This window comes from Castor canadensis, chromosome 6 (assembly GCF_047511655.1).
Source record: "Castor canadensis chromosome 6, mCasCan1.hap1v2, whole genome shotgun sequence".
NCBI classification, from domain to species: domain Eukaryota; kingdom Metazoa; phylum Chordata; class Mammalia; order Rodentia; family Castoridae; genus Castor; species Castor canadensis.
This window is the reverse complement of record NC_133391.1, coordinates 10,458,304-10,483,133: the sequence shown is the minus strand read 5'-3', so window position 1 is coordinate 10,483,133 and position 24,830 is coordinate 10,458,304. Positions and strand designations below refer to the sequence as shown.

Here is a 24,830-nt window from a genome sequence, read left to right as displayed (position 1 = left end):
TGTGGGCAGATTTTTTTAATCACACAGGGAGGGGGGAAAAGTTTGGAAAAAAAGCACAAAAGAAATTTAAAAAAAAGTAGCGCTCAATGCCACATCAACCTGTCCCCTGTGACCTGGATGGACGATCCAGGCTGACATCTGGCTGGGTGGCCACTCTCCTCTACCGTAGGCCATCTTGCTGGCAAGGTGCCAGCGCCACAGTGGTGGCTGCTGTCACTGAGGATGGCACCTCAGGCCTGCCCTGAATCTCACTGAATCCTCCATGGCGTAGGCAGTTTAGTCACCACCATTTTCAGAGGAACTGAGTCAAGTGTCTAACATCACAGCCAACAGAGAGGGAGCAAAGATTCCAAACCAGAGGGGTTGCCTGCAGCCCACGCCAGGAGTCCCCACCAGCTGGGACAGGGCAGCTGATGGGACCTGAGCCTGTCCAGCATGGAAGGAGAGGTCCCCAAAGTTAATTTTCCAAACAAGCATTTGTCTTTGAACTTGACCTTGACGTTGCTCAGCGGCATTACATCATCACATGAGTGGTGATGAAGAGTGGCGAGCCCTGCACTCCGTGGCCAGACAGCGGGGAGCCTGCCTGGTCACACAAGCATGGTCTGCACAAGTCCTAACTGCTACTGTCCCTGGCTGCCACCAGTGCCTCCCTGGCCAGCTTCCAGTTTGCTGTTTTAATGCATTAGCGCCTTGGGAAGCAGTCACCGATGCTATTGCAACTGTGAATGGAAAAGGAGGTGGCAGCCTGGCATTGGGGTCTCACACCTGTAATCCCAGCTACTCAGGAGGATCACAGTTCAAAGCCAGCCCTGGGCAAACAGTTCACAAGACCTTATCTCAAAAAAACCCCATCACAAAAAAGGTCTGGTGGAGTGGCTCAAGGTGTAGACCCTGAGTTCAAATCCCAGCCCCCCAAAAAAAAGAAAACGAGGTAGTAGCATAAAGCAGTCCTTGGGGGGGACCTCCCTGCACCCCCTCCCTGGCCTCAGCAACCTGCGTTCTGGAAGGTGCAACTTAGACGAGGGAGGAGATGCTCTATTAAACGAGCCGTGACTACAGCCAGCCATGCCTCAGGTTCTGACTCAGGGGGTCAGTCCGGCAGGCCTGGGACTCTGCATGTGACCAAGCTCCCTGGCGATGGCCGTGCTGTTGGCTCAGGGGTCACTCTGAGTGCAAGGGGCTAGCTCACGGCAGTGCTGTCCAGGAGAAACACACACAGGCACAGGAGTCATCTTAAATATTCTGGTGCCCAGCCCGGCCTGTCCAACTACCCCTTCTGTTCCCTCCCAACCTAGAACCCACACCGTGGGCCGGAGCCAGGGGTCCAGGGCAGGAGGTGAGAATGCTGTCCATCTCGGGGCTTCGGGTGGGTAAGATCAGTGCCATCTGTGAACCCCTTCCACCATGTTCAAGGATGGGGTAAAAATTAAGAATGACAGAAACAGACAAGAAGGTCAAAATCTGAACAGTGGGATTCCTAGAGAGGAGGAAAAGGAAAAAGAGGAATAAAAAATTTGTAGAGATAAATGTTGAGAAATCCCTAAAGTTAAGAAAAAATAAGACATCAGAGTAAAAGTCCATAAAATGCCAAATAAGATGGGCAAGAGGGAAAAATCCACACTTAGATATACCAGAGTGACACTTAAGAACAAAAAAAGATAAGGATAAAAAAAAAATCAGACTACGTACACAGAAACAAGTACACACATCATGGCTGACTGCAATCCACTATATCAAAAGAAAATGAGGCTGGGTGTGGTGGTGCACACCTGTAATCCCAGCTACTCAGGAGGCAGAGATCAGGAAGATCATGATTTAAGGCCAACCTCAGCAAAAAAGTTAGGGGGAACCCCATCTCAACCAATAAAAGTTGAGTGTGGTGATACAAGTCTATAATCTTAGCTACTTAGGAGATATAAATCGAGGGCCAGGCCAGCTAGAGCAAAAAAACCCAAGACCCTATTAGAAAAATAACTAAAAGAAAAAGGGCTGGGGGTAAGGTTCAAGTAGTAGAGTACCCTGAGTTCAAACCCCAGTATCCGAAAAAGAAAAAAGTAGAAAGGATAATTTCAGTGTTTGCAACCTAGGATTTGCTACGCAGCCAGACCATCACTCAGACGCGACGGTGGAAGGAGTGCACAATGACTTGAGTCACAGAGGGACCCTCTCGACGCAATGTCATCACAAACACCGCAGCAAGGACAGAAAACAAAGTGGAGAGTCCAAAATTACAGAAGGGAGGCGCGAGAAATGCCGGGGACGTTTGTTATTATAATCAGCCCCCGATAGAAAGCAAATGCTAAGAGCAAACCTACAGAAACACAGAGAACCAAGTCCATTCTAACCAGTGGGGACTGCCCGGCCAGCTCCTGGGGGACTTGCTGACTTGACTCGGAGCCCAGTCCCCACCCCACCCCCGCGGGAAGCTCTGATCCTGTCCCTGGTCACCGTTCCCCAAGGCACCCATTCTACCTGACCCCAAAGACGCAGGGTGAGGACAGGGCCTACGTAACACTGACACTGTCTGACTGGGCTGACAGGAATCCTGCCAGGCCAGACAAACAAATGGATTGAAATCAACTCTATTCTGAAAGGAAGAAAGAAGAGGGGGGCTGGGGATAGGCCCCGGGGTTCAATCCCCAGCACCGCCACAAACAGGGAAGGAAGGGAAGAAGGATAAAGAAGAAAGAACAAAAAGACGAAACTGACAGAAAAAAGTAAACACATGAAACAGTCTTAATAATTTTAAGAATAACCCAGGCCAGGTACAATCCCAGATACCAGGGAGGTGGAGATCAGGTTTGAAGCCTGCCTGGGCAAATTTAGCAAGGCTCATCTCAACAAACAAGCTGGCTGTGGTGGTACACAACTTTAATCCCAGCTACACAGGAGGTACAGGGAGGAAGATGGCAGTCTGAGGATGGCCCAGGTGAAAACACGGGGCCCAACCTGAAAAGTAACCTAAAACAAAAAGGGCTGAAAGTGTGGCTCAAGTGGTAGAGCATTTGCCCAACTGGGTGCAGTACCAGCATCACCAAAAAAAAAAAAGAAAGAAAGAAACCTAGAAGAATGAAACAGACTGTGCAATTTTAAAATCCAGCACAGGAAGGAAAACTCAACTCAAAAAACCATTACAAGAAAAGATTTAAAAGGAACGGTGAACAGAAAACACAAACTAAAATGGCCCAAGTCCTAGCACAACCACGGTCACTGAAGCAGGAGGTCACCGGTCAAAGGCTCACCAGCCCGGGTCCAGGAGGCCAGCCCCTCCGCACGTGTCCACACGGACACATGAGAAGCCTGGAGGTGACCTAAGAGAAAATGCTGTGCACATCCCACAGCGGAAACCAAAGGAAAAGCAGGAGGGCAAATCGAACAGCAACACAAACAGAACCTGAGGTGGACGCATCAGAGAGGGGGCGAGGTCCACAGGTACACCAGCAAGAAGAGTCACACGCGTCCGATGACAACACCTTCACCGAGTGTATCGACCGTCAAAACTACAGGAGAACATTATCAGAGGCGCAGAACTAAAACCCGAGAGTAACTGTACAGGCTGAACAGACTGTATGCATGGAAGAATGAACCAAAATCACACGTGGAACATGCAAAACACCCATATGCAAAGAAGGGCACAGTAATGCATCCCTATAATCCCAGCACTCAGAAGCTAAGGCAGGAAGATCACAAATTTGAGCTGGGCCAAATAGCAAGGCTCTGTCTCAAAACACACACACAAAAAACACCCCAAATATCCACTGGGTGCCGGTGGCTCATGCCTGTAATCCCAGATACTCAGGAGGCATAGACCAGGAGGATCATGGTTCAAAGCCAGCTTGGGCAAACAGTTAGCAAGACCCTATAACAAAAAAAAAAAATCCATCACAAAAAAAAGCTGGTGGAGTGGTTCAAGGTAGAGGCTCCGAGTTCAAACTCAGCACCACAAAGAATCAGGGTCATGTAGACTGTGTTCTCTGACCATGTAATAAAAATAGACACCCAGAGCATAAATGAGGCCATTAAGAAAAAATGTTAAGATCTAAAAAATATACTATTTGCTAACCCTTAGGTTAAAGAGGAAAATTACAGAATGAATAAAAATGAAAGCACTACACGTCAGAATTGATGGAACACAGCTAAAGCAATTCTTCAAGGAAGAACTGCACCTCTGAATAAATTTATCAGAAAATAAGAAAGAAGCCAAATTTAAAAGCTGAGAGAATGAACTCAAGAGACCAAAGTGAAAGAAAAGTGAAAAACCACCCACACAAGCAAAAACAAAAATTAACAAGACCAAAGAGGCTTTTTAAGTAAGATGAGCAACTCCAAAAAGAAGGGGAAATGTGAGCAAACCCAGAACAAGCACGCACAAGGAAAATGAAAAATAGTTAGAGCTAATAGCAACTTATAAAAATAATACAACTATTACCAACTATCTTAAATGTTAAGGCCTGTCAGGTGCTGGTGCTCACGCCTGTAATCCCAGCTTCTCAAGAGGCAGCGATCAATAGGATCCCTGTTCAAAGCCAGCCTGGGCAAATAGTTCATGAGACCCCCCCATCTCAAAAATAACCAACACAAAAAAGGGCTGGTGGAGTGGCTCAAGGTATAGGCTCTGAGATCAAACCTCAGTACTGCAAAAAATAAATAAATTTTAAGGCCTGGATGAAATGGAAACTTTTCTAGAAAATTATAAAATTTCAAAATTGGAATAAAAGAAATCTTGAACAGGTCAGTGACAAAGCGAAACGTCCAACCCTCCCAGCAAAGTGTCCAGGCCCAAGCCCTGTGGCTTCTCAGGTGACCATGTGTCACAGTGATCATTCCCTAGTGATTTTAACACATTTGATGAGACTAGTATAAATAACCTTAATTCCAATTGGATAAGAATAGGAAAATATACATCAACTTCATTTAATAGCACTTTTGGAAGCTGCTGATCGAAGAACAGTTTATTCTCAGGTTATGAACCTATGTAATTTACCATACTCATCAACTGAGAAATAAAAAGCACATGGGTGTTAATAAAAAATGTTTGCTAACGGTCAACATTCATTTGTGATCAAAACTCTCTGAAAACTGGGGAGCAGGGTGTTATGGTTAGTTCTTTTGCTAGGTAAAGCTTTTACCAAAAATGGCATGTTCCTTTTCAGACTAGGAAAGGAAGGCTGCAGCAGCAAAAAGTGACACAGGGCGTGGCAGGAACTCTGGCAAATCAACAAAACCATGGTGATGCCTAAAAAGAAAGACAAAAAATACCGCCACTGTTACAAAAGAGGTCTGCAGAGAGACTTAGAACAAGTGCGAGCCGTCTTGCAGTCAGAAGAGTGTCACATCAGCGAAGTGCCACTCTAGAAGCCATCAGAGCGACAGAAAAGAATTGGCGCAAAGCACTGCTCAGAACTGAGGCCCCGAGCTCTGAGCTGCGGACTGAAGGGGAGCAGAGCCATTGGTGGCCCTCAGGGACATGCCACACACTCGCCTGGACACCGCAGGCCCGCTCCTGGACAGTGGTCAAGGTGTTGGGGTGTCACATCCCCCTACAGTCATCTGAAGCCCCCAAAGAGATGGCACTTGGAGATGGGGCTTTGGGGGGTGATTAGGGTCAGCTGAGGTCATGAGGGTGGGGCCTTGGGTGGGATTAGTGTCCTTTTAAGGAAAAACAGAGACCTTGCCTTGCATGCTCCTCTCCTCTCCCTCTCCCTCCCCCCCTCCCCCTCCCCCTCTCTCTCTCTAAGTAAGGACACAGTAAACAGGTAGCTTCTGCAAGCCCAGGATGGGGTTCCCACCAGGACGCACATCAGTGCTACCTTGACCTTGGGCTACCCAGCATCCAGAACTGCGAGGGGAAAATGTGTACACACGGCCTGCTGTGAAAGCCGCTCGGGTGACACCCAGGTGAGTCCCGGATACAGAATCCCATGCAGCCATCATGAACAAAATGCACAAAATGATGGCAAAAGAGCTCAAAAAGTAAGATGAATTAAAACAAAAAAAAAGGAGGGAGATTTATGGCACGAGATCAAAATTATGAATTAAAATTAGCTACACACAAAAAAAGGCCACGTGTGTGACAAGGACACAGCCATAGCAAGGCAGATTCAACTGCTAGGATGAGGAGAGGGGAGGGCTAGAACGGGGATGAAACACAGGAGGAAACAGAGTCACACACAACGCGCTGTGGACGGAGGAGTGACAACCGAGCTCCCGTGGAGCGAGACACGCACGCACACGCATGTGCTCGCACACAGGCACACGCACACCGGCAGGCAGAAGAGAGCCTGAGGGTGAAATGGCAACGGTCAATCCTTACAATTTCATTTAGGGATCTTAGTACGGGTTTTTTAGGGGGATTTTTGGAGTGCTGGGGTTTGAACTCAGGGTCTACACCCTGAGCCACTCCACCCACACTTTTTTGTGTTGGGTTTTTTTGAGATAGGGTCTCATGAACTATTTGCTCAGCTGGCTTTGGACCTCGATCCTCCTGATCTCTTGCTGGGATTACAGGTGGCAGCCACCAGCACCCCACTAACAGGATGGGGTTTTTTGTGTCTGTTTTTGCAGTGCTGGGGTTTGAACTCAGGGCCTCGTACACTTGCTAGGCAGGTGCTCTACAACTTGAGCTATGCCCATGTTCTTTTTTTTTTTTTTTTTGGCTGCAATTTGCTTTTAGATAGAGTCTCATGCTTTCTTTCTTTCTTTTTTTTTTTGGTGGGACTAGGGTTTGAACTCAGGGCTTCAAGCTTGCAAAGCAGGTGCTCTACTGCCTGAGCCACTCCTTCAGAGTCCATTTTGCTCTGGTTATTTTAGAGATGGGGGTCTCCCAAACCATTTACCTAGACTAGCCTCAAATCACAATCCTTCCAATCTCAGCCTCCCAAGTAGCTAAGATTACAGGTGTGAGCCGCTGGTGCCAGGCTGGGTCACACTTTTGCCTGGGCCAGTCTCAGACCACAATCCTCCAACCTCTGCCTCCCAAATGATTGGGATTACAGAGGTATGCCACCACACTGGACTTATTTGTTGACATAGAGTCTCAGTAACTTTTGCCTGGGCTGGCTGCAAACCTTATTCCTCTTATCTCTGCCTCCCAACCCAAGTAGCTGGGATTACAGACATGCATCACCACACCTGGCCCCAGGAGCTCAGCATTTTTAACATAATAAACTGGCAAGACATTAAACTTTCCCACAGAACTGAGTTGGGAACAGCCCCTCCATTCTGTTCCTGAAAGAAGAAAGATGGTAGACCTACATAAACTGACAGTCACATAGATACACAGACACAACGAGAAACAGATTTGGTATTTCGCTGTAACTTATGGATCCTGCCAATTTCATTCACAATTTACACCAGTTTCTAATTATACTTAACTGAATATTAACCGTCCTAATTGCTTAATGTTTTATTGGCTGGAGCGGAAGTACTGAGGGACATCTGGCTTGGCAAATGGAGTTCTGTTTGCTATGAAAAGAAAAGTGAGGGCACACGGAGCTCCTATTCACACTCAAATCTACCTCACCCGGGACCAGCACACCTCAGCCCACACGGAGCCGAAGCCCCCAGAAAAACCTCCCAGGACCTGGGTTCTAATTGTGCCATCTTCTTTCCTAATGCTTTTCCAGCTGCAAGAGATGACAGACCCAGCCAGGAATGATGAGCAACTCCTGCTGCGACTTAGGGACTGACTGGTTTGTTCAGCAGCTCAGAGCTGTGCAGAGACCGGCACCTCCCATCGTCCTGCACCAGGTCCTCTGTGATGGTCACTCTGGCTTGGGGTCCCCTGCAGCGCTGAGATGGTGGTGGCAAGCTGGCAGCCTATCCTCGCGTCGGCTCTGTACTGGACAATCCCTGGCTCTCAGCGTACATAAAGCAAGGCGCCCAGTGCTCCTGAGGCAGCCCTGGTCTGGCGAAGGTCCAAACTCGGCTTACACAGCATCAAGGCTCAGCCCCATGGTGGGGACACGTCCCTTGGTGGTGGGCAAGGAAGGCTGGCAGGGAGGGGAAGGGTCTGCTCTCATCCCCTGCTCCCTGGCATTCCCACAAAACTCACCCGGGGTTCCCAGGGAGCAAGGACTCAGGAGGAATCTCAGAGGTCTCAGCAAGAGACCAGGACAGGGGACAGTGACAGGAAGGAGCCTGGGCGTTAAAACACACATGATGGAGGACAGGCAGGAGCTGCACCTCTAAGGACAAAAAGTTAAGATTTGTTAAGTTAAATACAGCGTCACTCCAGGTAACTTAGCAATTGCACTCCTGAAGAAAAATGAAGAAACACATTCACAAAAAAAACTCACCCATGAACGCACATGACCCAAAGGCTTGCCAGCTGGTGAAACAGAACGAGGCTCTCCATACCATGGGATAGTATTCAGCCATGAAAAAGGAATCATGCACCGATGCCTGGGGGATTCAACTGTGAACAGGATGTCTGAAAGACACAGGGCCAAGTAAAGAAGCCAGACACAAAGGCCATGAAGCGTGCGCTTCCACTTGTATGTGGGAAACCCACAACAGGCAGAAAGACAGACCGGGAACAGCACTGGGTTTTCCTGGGATGCTGTAAGTGTTCTGATGCTGCCCGACACTGTAAATGAACTGGAAACTCTTAAAAAGGTGAATTTGAAAGACCAAGCATGGTGGTGCACGCTTGTAATCCCAGCTACTCAGGAGGCAGAGGTAGGAGGATTGTAGTAAAAGCTCGAGACCCTAGCTGAAAAACGAACTGAAAATGAAAGGACTGGAGGCATGGTTCAAGTGATAAAGCAGTTACATGATACTTATCTTAAAAAGGAGAAAAGTAATAGATCAGAGACTGACAAAGGGACCCCTTAGTGTACTGGTTCAATCAGCAGGACTCCAATATAGCCAAAAAAATTGCCAAGTTCTCCAGGCCACCTCTCCAAAAGATATTTTTTGTAATTACCTCCATTTGTTTTATTTTTTTGCAGTGCTGGGGACCAACACAGGGCCTCACACAAGCCAGATCAGTGCCCCATGCTGAGCCAAGGCAACTTTCGAAAGCATCGCATGCCAGCATTCTCAAGTGTCCCTCTGCCTTCAAAAGCAGGAAACTTGCTGGGCGCCATGGCTCACACCTGTAATCCCAGCTACTCAGGAGGCAGAGATCAGGAGGATCACGGTTCAAAGCCAGTCCAGGCAAATAGTTTGTGCGATCCTATCTTGAAAAAAACCCATCACAAAAAAGGGCTGGTGGAGTGGCTCAAGGTGTAGACCGTGAGTTCAAACCCCAGGACTGCAAAAAACAAAAACTTTAAAGGCATTTTGGCCCACACCTCTGTCTCAGTGAGAGCCAGCAAACCAGGCCTTCGCAGCGCAGTGTCACACACAAGGAACAGGGCACACTTGAGGACACTTGCCCCTGGGCACCAAGGCACCTATCTAGTGAAATCTTCCAGAACACTTCCTGAGAAAATGCTGCACCCCTCGAAACCCAGCACTGGGCACTGAGCGCCACCCAGGCACTGCCCTGTGAAGCCCACTTCGAGACACTTCTTGGAAGGTGGTGACAGGGGTGGGGTGGGGGTGGGGGTACAGTCAATTGGGATGAAGGGATTTTCAGCCAGACCCTCTTTTCCTAACACAAAATAAAGCCACACTACTATTAATAGGCGCCAACAGATTTCTGGGAAGGGGAGGTCTGGACCACAGAGCTCCACTTTAGGGTGCCATGGCTCCTGCTGGGGTCCTGGAGTCCTGCACCTTGGGCTCCTGGAAATATTGTGGCTCAGTGACAATTTTTTTTTTTTTTGGCAGTACTGGGGTTTGAACTCAGGGCCTACACCTTGAGCCACTCTGCCAGCCCTTTTTTGTGATGGGTTTTTTCAAGATAGGTTCACAAAAACTATTTGCTTGGATTGGCTATGAACCTCCTGATCTCTGCCTCCTGAGTAGCTGGGATTATAGGTGCGAACACTGGCACCTGGTGCTCAGTGACATTTTTAATCCTCACTTCTATCGTCCCCATCCCCACACCCCAAAGTGGCTCTTGCACTTTTCCCCTCTCCCTAGCTGTCTTGCCCACTCTAGAAGTTTCTTGCTTGCTTATTCCCAGGAAAACAGCAGAAGGCCTCGGCTTCCTTGGCTGCCTCTGACTTACTTTCCGAGCAGGGGTCCTTGTCAACCTCATCTCAAGCAGCCCCTCCCCACACGTCTCCGCCACCAGCTGCCCCTGTGAGGTGGGGACCAGAGGACGATAAAGCGGCCCCTGTCAGCAAGGGGCTGTCCTAGTACGTGGCAGGCTGAGTCCCCACCAGCACCTGACTCGCCACCAGGTATCACTATAATTAGTCATTGTAACTGAAGCGGAATGCAATTAATTACATAATTTTGAAGTGTTCAAGTGTAATTCCATTAGAATTACATCATGAAACCAGGGAATTACAAAGGATTACTGGCAAAAAAGAGAACAGAGGTGAATAAAGAAACTCAGGCTGGCTCCTCCCTCGGCTGAGTTACAGCCAGCGCCACCCCAGCCGCCACCCCACCTACTTTTAACAAACCCATGAGGCCCAGCGGGTGGACATCTGCAGGGACCCACCTCAGCAAGGACATCGCCCAGCCTCTCAGCCGCCAAGGACACCTCACCCTGCTGGATGCTCAGTGACACCAAAGCCCACTCCCTCCGTGCCTCAGTCTCCCAGGCCCCAGTACCACTCATCTACCCCATCTCCATGTGGCCCGAGCCTCCTCCAAAATGACAGGGCCCCGGGTGCACTCAATCTGCACAGCCACTGGCCTGGAATCCTTTCTCCTGCCCGTGCCTCCTGGGGACTGTCACTACGCTCCCTTGAGTCCACCTCTCCTGTGAGGCTTCTAGAAGGATCCTGCTGGATGCAGACGAGCCTGAGCTGTCCCTCGGGATTTCTCAGGGCCTCAGGGGACAGAAAGGACTCTGTGGGGCCTTGCTACAGGCCGCACTCTGTTTGTTCCCAGGGTTGTGGACATTCGCAGTGGGCAGCTCCTTTCTGTCTCCCCTACCGGAATCTAAGTTCCATGAGGAGCAAACCAATCTTGCTATTCTAGAACCCAGCCCACCCTGGCACACAGAATGACAAACTCTGAATAACTAAGTTTTGGAGCAAGAGGCTGAGCCCATCTTACCAGACCCCTGCCCAAGCCAAATATCGGACACACCTGGCCACTCGCAGCCTGATGGTGGGACAGGGGCTTATTCCTCTTGGTGACTCAGGGGTGTCAACAGGATCCAGGCCGAGTTCAGACCTCATGGAGATCCACTCAGCATGTGAGTGCACCAATGGGCCCAAAAGTGGGAGAAAACCATGAGTCACTCGCCAAACAAAATGGCAAACACTTACACTCAAACGACACTACGAGACGTTCAAGACCGGGGCGGGTTTTGTGGATTTTCCTGCAAATGTACAATTTCATAACAAAGCAAACTGCACAGTTACAAAAAAAAAAAAATGAGACATGCAGAAAAATAAAATAATAAAAAATCCTCTTACTCCAGAATCACCTTAAAGTTTGGCTTTCCCATGGTAACTCCCTGGGGGAAATAAGCTAAGATCTACACAGTGTGGGGTGTCACCGTGACCAGGCTGCTTCTCTCAGGATAGATGGCCACACACACAACCTCTCATAAAGTCAGTCTCTCACTGAAAGCACAGGAAAGGCGCCTTCCTTTCTAGGAGCTGAGAACAGACCCCGTGTAGGGACTGCATCTGAGTCCAGTGTCACACTGAGGACTAACTCAATTCGGCTCCCAGGGATTGGAGGGGTTCGCTGCAAATACCAGCATCTAAAGCCAACTGCCTCCCCAGCCTCTCAGAGAAAGGTCCCGGTTAGGAGGCGGGTAGTTCTGTGCAGGCCTCTTTACAGGGCCCTCAAGTCCCACGTTTAGGCCTCTCTCTGGCCTCACAGTACCCCAAAACTCTTCCAACTGGTTTGCTTTGTGCACACACGGGATATCCCAGGACACGGTAAGGAGGACTCCTCTCGGCCCTCACTGCACCCCAAGCATCAAGGAGGCCCGGGGACACGGCAGCAGTGAGTCCATCCATCCCAGGATCTCCTTGGGCTAGGGCTGAAGTGTCAGGCCATGAAGGAAGCCAGGCACCACCATGACACGCTCCACCCCCGGGCCCAGTGCAATCTCCAGCTCAGTGACCCAAAGCACCCTGACTACTTCACCTCCAGTGTCCCCAGACAGGGGATCCTGAGGCCCCCACAACGTCAGGTGATAGTCCCCCTACTACACAGGGCTGTGTGTGGCTACCACAGGATGAACCAATAGCCTAGACCAGAGCCTGGCGGTACCCAGAAAACGAGAGCTGGCGCCATACCAAAAAGCTCTGTCCTGTCATTCAGTACACTCTCCAGTGACGCGCTTTTACCTAAATCCTGGCCCCCTCAGCTGCAGACCTCGCAAAGTTAAGGCAAGAGGGGCGGGGAATCCCCAAGTTAAAATTAAATCCTGGGTTTCATCCCAACACTGCATAAATACATAAGCAAATAAATAATCTTCACGGACTCAACTTCCAACAACTGCAAAATTCTCAAACATCAACTGAAACCCCAACAAAGACTTCAACCCTCCAAGGGCTTCCAACTCTGGGTCTCAACTTTCTCCCCGACCTCAGCACCAACCTCCTGCCCAGGTGCTCAACACGGGACATTTCTGCCAGGGGACAGATGTGGGAGCCACATCCCTCCCACCTGAGGTGGCTCCACCCTGTCCCTACCTGCAGCAGGCCCCATGCCCCCCCGGGGCATCCTGGCACTCTCAGCCCCCTCCAGCGGCCCTCCTCCCTTCCCCCAAATCATGCAAATGCTTGTGCAGCCAGACAATGACGTCACCGCCACAAAAATATCCTAGGTACTTTCTTGCACTAAAAGAAGAAGGAGCGAAAGCACGCAGGCGATGAGGCCAGGGCTCTGAGCCCCCAGGCTGGCCACGTGCCAGACGTGCCAGGCCCACGGGAAAGCGTTTGGGGAAGGCAGACAGGACACATTCCTGCACCTGGGTGACAAAGACCTGAACGTTTCTTGCTCCGGGCTTGCTGTCATATTTGCTGGGTTCTGATAACCACACTAAGAGCTTTTCCCCCTTCTCAACAGGGAAGTTTGCTCCCATCCAGGCTGTGAGCAGGCTCAAAAAACTAAATCTCTGTCACAGAATTGTTCTGTCCCATTCTATTTTTAGAAATGTGGGTTTTCTCATATGCCACAAATACAATTGTGTATTTTAACCAACATCTGCAGAGAAGGGATTTAATAAATGGGGAATGAAGTGAAACATCTATCTATCAGTAGTTTCCCAAACATAAGCATTTAATGCAGTTGAGGTACCCTGCACAACGTTTAAAAACAACCAAGTCTGGGTTGGGATGTAGCTCAGTGGTACAGCACTTGCCTGGTATACACAAGACCCTGGGTCCGACCCCCAGCACTGTCCTTCTCTCCCAGAAAAGAACCCAGTTTGCATTCTTAGGTAGACTACTTCAGAGTCTCACCCCCAAGAGCACTTACTAACTGGGGGGCCCTACCGCAGGTCCTAAGAGATGGCGGGTGCTTAACACCCCAGCGCCATCATCACCTCACGCTGCCCATCTTCTCCACTCCTCTAGGCAGGAACTGAGTGGGCAAAGGAAGAAAGGAAGGCGTGAAATCAGGCTGGGCTCTCAGAAACACAGAGGGAGCCTGAGGGAATGTTCCTGGGGACCAAAGGTTTAGGCACAGTGGCGACACCACCCATCAGTATCTCTGTCTGCCAGCCTGAGGAATGCGGTCTCCGTTCGGTGCCAGAGTGAGCCTCTGTGGGTGTTCACAGGGAGGCACGGCATGATGAAATCAATGGTTTGGGGAGATTAATCTGGCAGCCAGTCTGTAAAGGATTGCAACCTGCTTTGAATGGATAATTTTGAAACAAGTAAAGATGACACACTCAGGTGGCGTGAGTTAGAAAAGTCTCGAATCTCACAAGCAGCCCCCAAAACTAACTGCACGCACACATACACACACACACACACACACACACACACAATTCCACACACACACAATTCCATTAAAGTATCTGCACATTTTAAGATGACAGAATAATTACATACCAACACAGAGCCGGGTAAAACAATCACAAACCACTCCTAACTCCCCTGACAATGACCTTCAACCAGAGCTGGCAGTACCCTTCCTTTCCCAACCCCACATCAGAGCTGACAAGCTGTGATACCAGGACTGAGGACCAGGTGGGGGGAGAAGAGAGATGACAGCTTTCCCTCTGGGATGGCCAGCTCCATGTGCCGGCTTTTTGACCAAATGGCACAGCTTGCCGAAGTGCCCAGCCACTTCACAGGTCCTCTGTGCTCACTGCAAGGTCTGTGGCCAACTGAGTCACCTGGAAGAGGCACCTTGCAGCAGCCTGGGCTTCCTGGTCTGCTCCAGGATCCTACACAAGCCTATTGAGCAGAAATATGACTCCCAACTTGAACCTGTCTCCTACTTGGCTGGGTGATCCAAGCGTGCATTGTTGCAAAAGCAAGTTGAGGTGCAGCTGAAATAAACCAGCCTGATTAATTAGCGTTTCTACCCTGGCTTCGCTGCTTCCTGCTCCCGATTTTCTGTTTCAAAGCTGTACAGCTTGTAACATTCCAGCAGGTGAACCCAGAGGGGAAGACAAACTTGATTCAGAACTTTAGTTTGAATTTCTGTATGACAGGGATGCAGAGCACTTTTTCCTTTCAAAGTGTTGTCTACACTCTTGGTGGGAGCAGAGCAGAACAATGTAAGGTGGAACAGCATGGGTTCAAGTTCTAGGTCAAGGTGAAAACCAGAAAATACAGGACACATCGCACCAGCACCTGCCACACCTTCCAGAATGATGCAAAAACAGTACTAGGAACCACACAACATTCCTATTTCCAAGGGAGAAACCAGTCTTTTCCAAACCTCATCCAAAGGAAAATTAAATGTACAATTCCCTCCAGCAAGAATTACTTTAAATTTCATTTACACTGTATCTTTCTTCTAAGATTCTCAAAACAATAGCGCTCCACAAAGATCATTCTTCAAAAAAAAAAAAAAAAGTTGTCACATCACGGGGAGGCACAGGGTAAGAAATGACAGGTGGCGGAACAGCAGCTCTGGGCTAGCTAAGGTGGCTCCAAAGTGGCCCTTTCATCACATCAGCACCCAACCCGGCCAGGCCATGCTGATGGTTTGCAGTTTCAGACATTTGAAGACAAGGGTTTTCCTTTACAAATTTTCAAATAATTTTTATCTAATAATTTCCCTTCAAAAAACAAGAAGGAAAGTGGGAATAAACCAAAGAACCAAAGAACAGGTCCAAAATAACAACTAAATAAATCACCTAAAATGAGTTCACATCATTTTGGGGTCTTAAAAAAATATAAAACTACGCTAGAAAACAAAACAGTCCCAATTTATTGAGGGAGGGGGTAGACTCGATCTAAGAAAGCTGCGTTTGATCTCATTTTATTTTTATTTTATGTGCTGGGTAAACAGGATCTGAACATCTTATAGCTAGCAAAAAGATGTCAACACCCAATAAAGTTTTAATGACAGGAAGAGGTGGCATTCTACTTTCACAGTGTCTCGATCTTTGCTTAAGAACTAAATTTGCCCATTGTTTTCTCCTTATCCAAACCTGGAACATCTCACAGCCACAGGTGACTTTTTTTTTTTTTTTTTTTTGGTTAACTGCATTTACTTATTCCTAAGTACAGCCACACAGAGAGAAGTCAGTAAGAGAGCAGGCCTGGGGCCTGACACTGCAGGCAACTCTTAGGGAGAACAAGTTGTTTCTTGGCATTTCTGATCATCTCCTCCTGTGTTAATTTCATATATCACAAATAGTTGTAAGCATCAAAGATTGTGTGAGATCCCCAAGGCCAGGCCACTGGATCTTGGGTGGTACAGAGGTGCGACCAGAAATGTTGGTATGCCCTCGTCAATTTCACAAACACATAAATGGAAGGAATCAGGACCTGTTTGTTTCTTTATGCCTTGCTCTGCAGTTAGGAAAGCCCTGGCAGAAAAACCCTGAGGCTCCTTACTCCTGCCTGCTGTCTGACTAGCTTCCTCTAGGTAGGAAGACGCTCTCCTGGGGGGTCCAGCCATGCTGTGGCCACAGAAGTTGTCCAGCTGCCCAGGCCTCTATCAAACACAAAAATCTGGGCCCCCTACAGTAAGGAAAAGCCTTCCAACTCAAATGAGGAAATTGACAACCTTTCTTTTGGCTTGCTAACATCATGCTATCGGAATTTAATTACAGCAAGAATGAGAATTTTTTTTTTAATCAGAGAGCTGTTTGCTTTTTAAAAGGAAAGTCTGCAACAAATTAAATTAGATGTCTTTCTAAAAGAGTTGTTCACCTCATTATATTCTTTAACTGGGTTGTAAGTAGGGTGTAGCACAAGCACTTTTTGAAAAATCCTAAAGTCACAACTCAGGTGCTTGGAAGCTGTTGCAGGTGTGACACAGATGGGACCAAAGGCATAGGCTGGGGTGTCCCTGGATTCCAGCTCGCTTCCTGCAGGGACACCCCCTTCCCTGGGAACTCTGTCTTCACACTAGCTTCTCAGAATCCAGCTAGGAGAGGGACACACCGCAGCCCAGCAAAGCATAAACCAGACGCAGGACTGACAGCTCAATCTGGGTGTCAGTGGTCCTCTTCAGAGTGATCCATCGCCCCACGCACAACCCAAAGCCTGCTTCTGAAATGTAGGGCTGCCAGTGGGTGCACAGGTCACACCTTGAAAACTAAAGCAGGAAAAATGATCTGGGCAATTCAGACAGCTCATCATTACTTCTGCACTCAAATATGCCCCAAATCAAGTTAACATTTCCAAAGGTAGAACTTTTAAAGAAAAATTTCTCTCAATCCTAAACCCGCTCATCAGGATGGAATAAAAACGTACCTACATCCTCAGGTCAAGATGTGTAATTAAATCAAAGTCACAAACGAATTCACAACTTCTTTGCTATAAAAGACACACAATAACACAGATAATAAATCTCCTGTCTAATTATGTCCTGCTTCACGCCACTGTCACCACGCATGCAGCTTTCTCTGTGTCCGGGCTTTCACAGGAATCCACCCACACCCCTCAAAAGCTCAGCGCGAATGGAACGTCCAGGTGGGCAGCAGCGGGAGAATGAGAGGTTGCTGTGAGCCCTCTTCAAATCACCCGACGACACGAGAACAGACACAAGGAGAAAGCGTCCCTGTGCCTGCTTGGCTACAGCAAAACTCAAACACGAAGAGTCCAAGAATTCCACCTGTTTCCAATTACATACCAGAATTGCTTGAGTGTTTAAACTACTTTCACTTGCTACTTATACAAAAACAATTCTTCCGGGTTTTTTGAACTTTTTAAATATGTTAAAATAAGATTAAGGGTCTGGTTCAAACAATCAGAGGCGGAGAAATTGCAGTTGAAACCAAAACTGTATCTCTGTAGAGCTAACACAGAGCTTCAGACAAAACAAAAGGGGTAGGTAGATACATTCTGCCTTTGACAATCGCTAATAAAAAGCAGCCTTTTCATGGCTGGAGGGGGGGTGTGTTAAGTGGCTTGAAACAGGTTTTAAATAATTCCAACAGTAACTTAGGATTCTATATATTAGAGCGACTTTTACAGTAAGCATTTGTGTTACAGCCCAGCAGATAATCTGACTTTTAAGTAAGTGAAATTTACGTGAGCCAAACATGGGAAGTGTACAGATAGGGGAAAAGGGTAGGAAGTAAGCCTAGCTCTGTAGGATTTTTCATGAAAAGTTTCTCCCAAAAAGAAAAAACTTACCAGTTTTCCTCTAACAAATTCATCTTTCATTTCACTATGGCTTTTCTACTTGTCGCCTTGTTTTCCTGACAGCCCCAGGAACAGCTCTGTCAGTAGGGATCTGCTGAGCCCCCACATAAACCCTGGCCAGTTTTTCTTATGTGAATAGCAATAACAGACTTTTAAGCAGCCATTAAAGGTCCTGAGTTCAGTGGGGTCACCAGGCAGCAGGTTAATTTTGGTGGATTAGCATGACCCCTTTTCATCTTTTCTGTGTTAGCTAACTACTGACAGAGGACACATGAAATTGGGGACACAGGCAAAAAGACCTCTGCCCACAAGTGCATCGGAACTGTGTTAACTTTTTCCCTGCACTGATTTACACACACAAACTTTAATCAACTGATAATGATGCTTCAATCCCAATCTCTAAGACACCCATATTAAAAAAGAACCAAGAACAGAAAAACAGAAGCAATAGAATCATTTGTTTATCCGTCATTCTATCAAAGTACTAGATGGAATAGTTTACTTAAGGTAGTAGACTTATTATGGCGAACAGTCTTGAATAGCTGGTAAGAAACACACTCTGTAACAGAAGAAAACAAAAACAACCAGAAAAAAAGACTCTGCAAAACTAAAATTATTTTCTCTTTTGAAAAAGAGGACTTTTAAAGTTTACTTTTGCAAAGAATCCTTAAAAATAACACAGGTCACCATGAAAAAAAATTTTAAATGCCCCAAAGGGAAGCCAGTCTTGGGCAGGCCCCATCCCAAAAAAGTTCAGATCTCTTCAACACGTAGCAGAGTTACATGAGCTTATTTTAAGAAAGTGTCCTCTTTGCAGACATGTATTTAAAAGATAAATTTATACAATGGTGTTTTTCTTATTAAAAAAAAAAAGTCTGGATTTTACAAGTGTGGGATAGGGTAAAAACTTGTCCAGCTAGTCTCAGCAACACCAAAGCACTGAAACTTCCACACCACAAGCCTTTGGGATGAAAAAGGAAACAAAATAGAGTGGGATGTTCAGAAACCCTCTTCCTGGCCATTCAACTTCAAGTCCAAAGGCAACTTCTAGACCCAAGAAGCAGAGGAACCAGAAGACAGCCCTGGCTCCCTGGGAGGCTTCACATCAGCCTTGACCTCCTCCCAGTCCAGGCCAACATGGTCTCCAACTGGCTCTATCTAGCTAAGACTCAGCCTCCACCCTCAAGTGGCAGTGCTGTGACCTACACCGCACTTGTGGGCAAAAGGATCTCGGTGTGAGAGGGTGTAGAAAGAAAAGCAGCCTGAACATAAAAAATTCCTGCTCAAACTTCAGTCTCATTGGCTCCATTACTGTCTGTGTGAACAGAGAAAACAGGCAACCAGACACCAACTCAAGGGGCCTCTCTCCGGCCAGAAGAAAGGACCAGACTGGCCTTGTACTTGAACCTTAGCCTTCTGTGTTCAACTGATGGTTTCAAACATGGCCACAGGAAATCATCTAAGTCGTTATCTACCTCCAAAAAGCAAGGGATGCTCAGGGAAAAGAAGGGCAGAGAAATGATTTTTTTTTTTTTAAGATCAATGTAAAGTTCATTCAAGTAAACTGTAAAGGAAATGAAGAAATAGCTAATCAATTGAGAGGGGGGGCTATTTATACCAAGTTTATAAACCCTAATAACTCTCTAGAAACCAAATCTATTTGCCAGCAATTCGGCCAGGATGCTTACAAAAAATAGAAAGTTCATTGATATTAAGGTAGGATGTCACATTTAGGAAGGGGGGCAGGGAATTAAGGTTTGTCTCTTAAAACTCCACAACGGGTTTTACCGTAAGCACGGGAATTAAATTATGGCAAAAGGCAGCTATTTTTACTAAAACAGGGTAGACCAATTTATCAAAAATGCCATTCGGCTGTGTTCATTACATTGGGGAATCTAATTTACACAATAGACAATTCGGAGTAATCTATTTTAGTCAATAAATACCCGAACTCTTTTAAGTTTTAATCTTATCGGAAACACATATTTCACATAGTCTCCTTCCTCGTTGAGCAAGAAATTTAAGGAAATTTCATAACGACAGTGGGGACTCTACCGTTCTTCCGTAGGCAAGAGTACAAAACAAGCATATACAATTAAAGTTGTCACACTGCTCTTAGGCACGCCACTGGGCTCGAGGGCTTCATATTCCTAAGGGTGCTGCCGGTCACTACCAGTCCTCTGGGTTAGCAAAGTTCAGCCAAGTTCACCTTCAGACACACCTTAGAGCTGGGAGCAGCAGCCGCTCCCCAGACCCCTGGAGCGCAAGGCCACCGCGGGGGAGGGGGCCTTCAATCCCAGGGCTGTCCCTCCCATCCCATGTCCCCCGATGCTCAGAGCTTGTGACACACACGCCGCTCACCTTCAACTTGGCTCCGGCTACGCACAACATCCACCTGGCAGAGTCCCGGGGCTGTCCAGGCGCCGCGATCGCGGGGCTGGCACGTGCGGGGCGGACCCCAAGGGCGCGCTGCTCCTCCAGGTTGGGGATGGCAGGCAGGACCTCGCCCCCGAGGCACTCCGGCAGCTCGGGCGCAGGATGGGGACCACCACCCAGCTCGCCACAGTCCAGCGGGGACCCCGGGACTTGGCTTTCGAGAACCTGGCCCGAGAAGACACCTCGGAGCGGACCTGCCGCGCGCTCCATAGCGCCCAGGACCCTGCAGAGGACAGGACCCCCGGGGAGAGGACAGGAGTGTCGCTTCGGCGGGGCAGCGAGTCACTGGGCAGGGGGGAAGGGGGTCGCGGGAGTCCCCAAGCGCGCAGCGTGGTGGCCGAGATTGGTGGCGGACAGGAAGCGCCCCCTTGCCCGGGCAGCCGGCGCGCGCGGCGCGGGGCCTGCGCACCGAGAAAGTTGGAGCCCTCCTCCCGCACCCGCGCCCGCGCCCGCCGGGCGGTCCCGGGCGCTGCGATCTACCCGCCCCCGCTGCCAACCGCCAAGTTCCCCCAAAGAGCCCCAGCGGAGGGTCTCCGGGCGCGGAAGGACAGGACCGCGCCACTCGCGCCGGCACACAAAAGATCGGGGCGCCTGCTGGGCTTGCGGGTGGCCCCCGGCGCTCCCGGGACGTAAACAAACCAAAGGTCCCCGCTGGGAGCCCCGCCGGGTTGTCGAAGGTGGCAGCGGCGGCGCAGTACCCCCTGACAGTCGGGGACGACGTCCAGGTTACCCCCCGGGCCGGCCCGGGGCAGGGAGCGGCGAGCGCCCTCCCGCCCGGCCACCCGCCCGCCTGGCCGGAGCCGGGCCGCGCCGCCGCTGCCGCCGGTGGCCGCTCTGACCCTCCCCCGAGCCGGCGGCACCACAGCGCCACCAGCCCCAGCTCCGCCGCGCCGGCGGCAGTGGCGGCGGCGGCTCCTCCTGGAGAGGCAGGCGCTTCACCCCCCACAGCAACTCCCCACAAACTTTCCCCGGGAATACGGCGGGCCTGGGGGCGCGGGCGCGCGGGCGGGCGCCACCGCCGGGCCGCAGTCCCCTCCCGGCACCCGCCGTCGCCGCCACCCGCCCCCCGCGCCCCTCGCGCGCGCGCCCCGCGGCCCGCTGGGGACGCCCCCATCCCCGGTCCCGCGGCGGCAGCGCTGGCGGCGGCGGCGCAGGGCCGGGGGTGGGGGGGGTGGGGGGGCGCCCGGGGTGGGGGGCAGACACCGGGGGGCAGCGGTGGCGGCGGCGGCTCCGGCGCCATCTTGGGCTGATCGATGAATTGAACAAAGAGGATCAATTTCTGATCAAGCGAGTTATCAATGGGGGCCGGGAAGCGAGAGGGACTTGTCCCCGACTCGGCCCCGCTTTCCCCGGCACCCCCCTCCTCCCCGCAACCGCGGCCCCCCGATGGCCGGGCAGCCTGGGGCTCCGGGGGGAGGCCGCGATCGCCCGCAGCCCCCACCCCCGGGCGCGAGGCCGAGCGCGGAGAAGCCTGACCTGCAGCTGCTGTAAATCAAAGCGCTTCCAATATTGAAACATCGATCCCACATTGGCCGCCATCTTGAGACATATTGAGACGGAGTGAGAGGCTGATAGAGAGGGGGCTGGAGTTCAGGAGCCGCCAGGAGGCAGCAGGCGGGCGGCGCCAAAACCCGGCCTGGAGCCGGCCGCCGCCGCAGCCACGGCGGACGCGGACTCCTCCTCACGGCGCCGCCGCCGCCACAGCCATGGCGAGCCCGAGCCCGAGCCGGAGTCGGAGCCGGGGACGCGGCGGCCGCCCGCCGGCCAGGCGCGCGCCGCGCTGCCCCCTCCTCCCGCCCCCCGGGCGCGGGCACCGGCGATCGCGACCCCCGCCCCTCCCGCGCCCCCAGCCCCAGCCGCGGTGGCCGCGGGCTCGGCCCCGAGGGGGCGCTGCAGGGTGGCGGGGGGTGGGGGTGGGGGTTGGGGGGAACCGGGCCCGGTGGGAGGCCCAGGGGCCGCGCTCACCTGGGGCGCGCTCGGGCCCCGGGGGGTCGTGCGATCGCCGGTGGCCCCCGATTGCAGCCGCTTCGGGGTCCTGCTTGGGTAGCAGCACCCGTTCGCTCGCCCTGGTGTGGAGCGCCGGGGCGCGCTGAGCAGCCATGACCACCTGCCTGAGCCCCCAGGCCCACGAGAGCCGCGCGCGTGCGAGGCGCTCTGGCCGCGGATGACTGCAGCACCCCCGCCCCCCACCTCTGCGCCCCAGCGGGGATCCGGCGATCGCAGCGGCCGGGAACGGCGTGTCACGTTCGGGGAACTGGAGTTGGAGGTGGGGGTGGGAGGAAACAGCCCTGACCCTTAGGACGCTGCGCACGATCTTGTCCCACACCCTGACCACGCAGTCTCCGTGTCGCACCAGGACGCACAGCAACCGCAGTGGCGCTGGGGTTCCCGTGGCCCCCCTCTGCTTAAGACATTCGGCTTTAGGCCAGGACAGGAAAAGTCTTGGAGCACAGTTCTGTGTCCCCACCACCATCGCTTCTGCAAGAAACTCCCTGTGGTTCAGACACTTCTAGGTTGCAAAAAGTTGCAAAGTAGTTGGCTCACTTAAAAACAGAAAGCGTAAGTGATCCCAAGTTTACAATCATGCTAAAATTTAAACCAAGAAAAAAATTTTAATTCTCTTTTGATTTCCGTCTTCGCAGAAACCTGGCCCAAAACACTCGTTTTATGATCGTCATCTTTAATTGATTACACACACGTGCGATTTAGAGATTCCTGGAGGAATTACTGTACTTTTTCTCGCGTGCACTTCATTTAACGTGTAATTAGTTAAAACAAATCCCCAAATTCCTTAATCTTGAAAAGTCTATGTAAATAAAATCTGTATGGAATACAAAGTAAAACATGAAAGTAGAAAAGAATTGCTTTTCAACTGAGTTCAAGGGATTAGCGATGATCAGGGCAATTAATTTCGCATTTTTTGAAGGAAGGGACTTGGAAATGAAAGTCGTCGTCCCCCCGCCCCCCGCGCATCTGGAGAACACTAGTGTCCTCAAGTCTTGCAAGGGTGGCCAGGGGCCTTGGTGTCACTAAGAAGAGGATCCTGATGTTGAGATTGGTTCACTCTGCAGCTTTTGACTTGTAGGAGAGGCAGGAAGCAGGTGGTGACGCGCGCGCGCCGGAGCGGGCGTCAGGGGGGCGCGACGCCAGCCAGGGGCCCAGAGGCTGTGACGCTACGCCCGGCAGGGCACCGGGGACCCTGGATGGCCGAGGGCGGCCTGGGTGTGGGGCGCCGGCCGCGCTGCAGCTCCGAGCGCGCCGCCCGGTAGAGGGCAGCGGTGCCCCGACGCTCGGGTCCTCGGGTCCTCGGGTCCCCAGCGCACGTGCCCACCCGCGCGCGCGGCCCTGCCCCACTCCTGGCCACGCCCTGTCCCGGAGTCCGGTTCCTAGCAGGAAGCAACATTGCCACTTTGATCCTTTCCTACCTGAAAAATGCTACTTGTAACCATTCTTCCCCAATCCCACATTTGCCGACAGTCTGCCTCTCCCCTGCCATTGTGCGGTGGGGTGGGGGGGACCCGCAGGCAGGAGAAACCTGGGAATTGCCCTCAAGGTAGCTAACCAGCTAAAATGTGCAGGGGCTTTAAAAAACTTCCTCCCGTGGGGAAGGATAAGGAAACTGATCTGTTTACTACATATGTTCTCAATCTAATTATATTGTCGACCCCCTGGGTTTGAACCAAAAAAAAAAAAAGTGAAATATATATGACCTGTGTAACACTCCACAAGTACATCTGGTTGGAATTCAGGGTTCTGACTCCACGGCAATATTTTAGACACAAAGTTGGTTATATTATTTACATATTAGCTTGACTTGGGAGAGAAACGTTAGATTGAGTGGCAGGCAGGTTAGTCTAGTTAAATAAAGTTTTGACTTCTATTATCAAAGTTTTGAGTTTACATATACCAACCTTATTGCTCTCTCCAGGAGAATAAAGGTTAAGATTAAACTTTGCTAGACATACAAAATATTACTCTTTTAAAAGGAAAATCATTCGAGATAACAATTGTCTTGACTGGATGAAATAATCTTCAAAGAACAAAAAAAATTGTAAGAGTACATTTTTCTTGAGCAAATAATCTTCAAAGAACAAATAAACACTTGAAAAATACATTTTATTTTTCTAAGGAAGTACAGACAGAGAAAAGGTGCAACTTATATCAATATTTCTAAAAAACTATTTTCTTTCTTTTCGGGTTTACATTCAGCCACAATATTGTAAAAGCTAGGAAACCCCACAGACATCAGAGTACAGTGGAGCTGCAGGGCTGTGGGTTGAATAAAATATTTAGAAGATGGGGAAGGTTTTAGGACCTTGGTCTCCATCAACACCCACAAGATAAGGCAGGAATGCCTGGACACCGTGTGAGGAAGAGGTGGGTAATGATAATTACCCAGTACCAAAAAACACCTTGACGTGCAATTGATATGACTTAGAATAACAATCCAGAGGCATTCATCACTTTTTAATGTTCAGGCTTTACCTTTAGGGGAAGAAAGCTCCCATTTCCCAAGAATATGACTAATCCACCACCCCACGCTTTCAAAATTAAGCCCCCAGTAATCAGATGGGAACA

General features: G+C 50.1%; 1 protein-coding gene across 17 annotated transcripts in view; it reads right to left on the bottom strand.

The window, feature by feature from the left end:
* The window catches only part of Cux1 (cut like homeobox 1), a 349,043-nt gene that overhangs the window by 316,722 nt on the left and 7,491 nt on the right, over nt 1-24,830 (bottom strand). For 2 of the 17 annotated variants that reach the window (XM_074075669.1, XM_074075671.1), the window contains exon 1: nt 21,729-21,951. The exons of 1 other annotated variant lie outside the window; for it this stretch is intronic. In XM_074075669.1, coding sequence (XP_073931770.1) covers nt 21,729-21,791 — 63 coding nt within the window. In that variant the 5' untranslated portion in view covers nt 21,792-21,951. Of the gene's footprint in view, nt 1-8,300; nt 9,527-20,177; nt 21,020-21,728; nt 21,952-24,830 lie in introns of those variants that run through there. 14 more of the 17 variants (XM_074075675.1, XM_074075676.1, XM_020156417.2 and 11 more) reach the window with 11 other exon arrangements.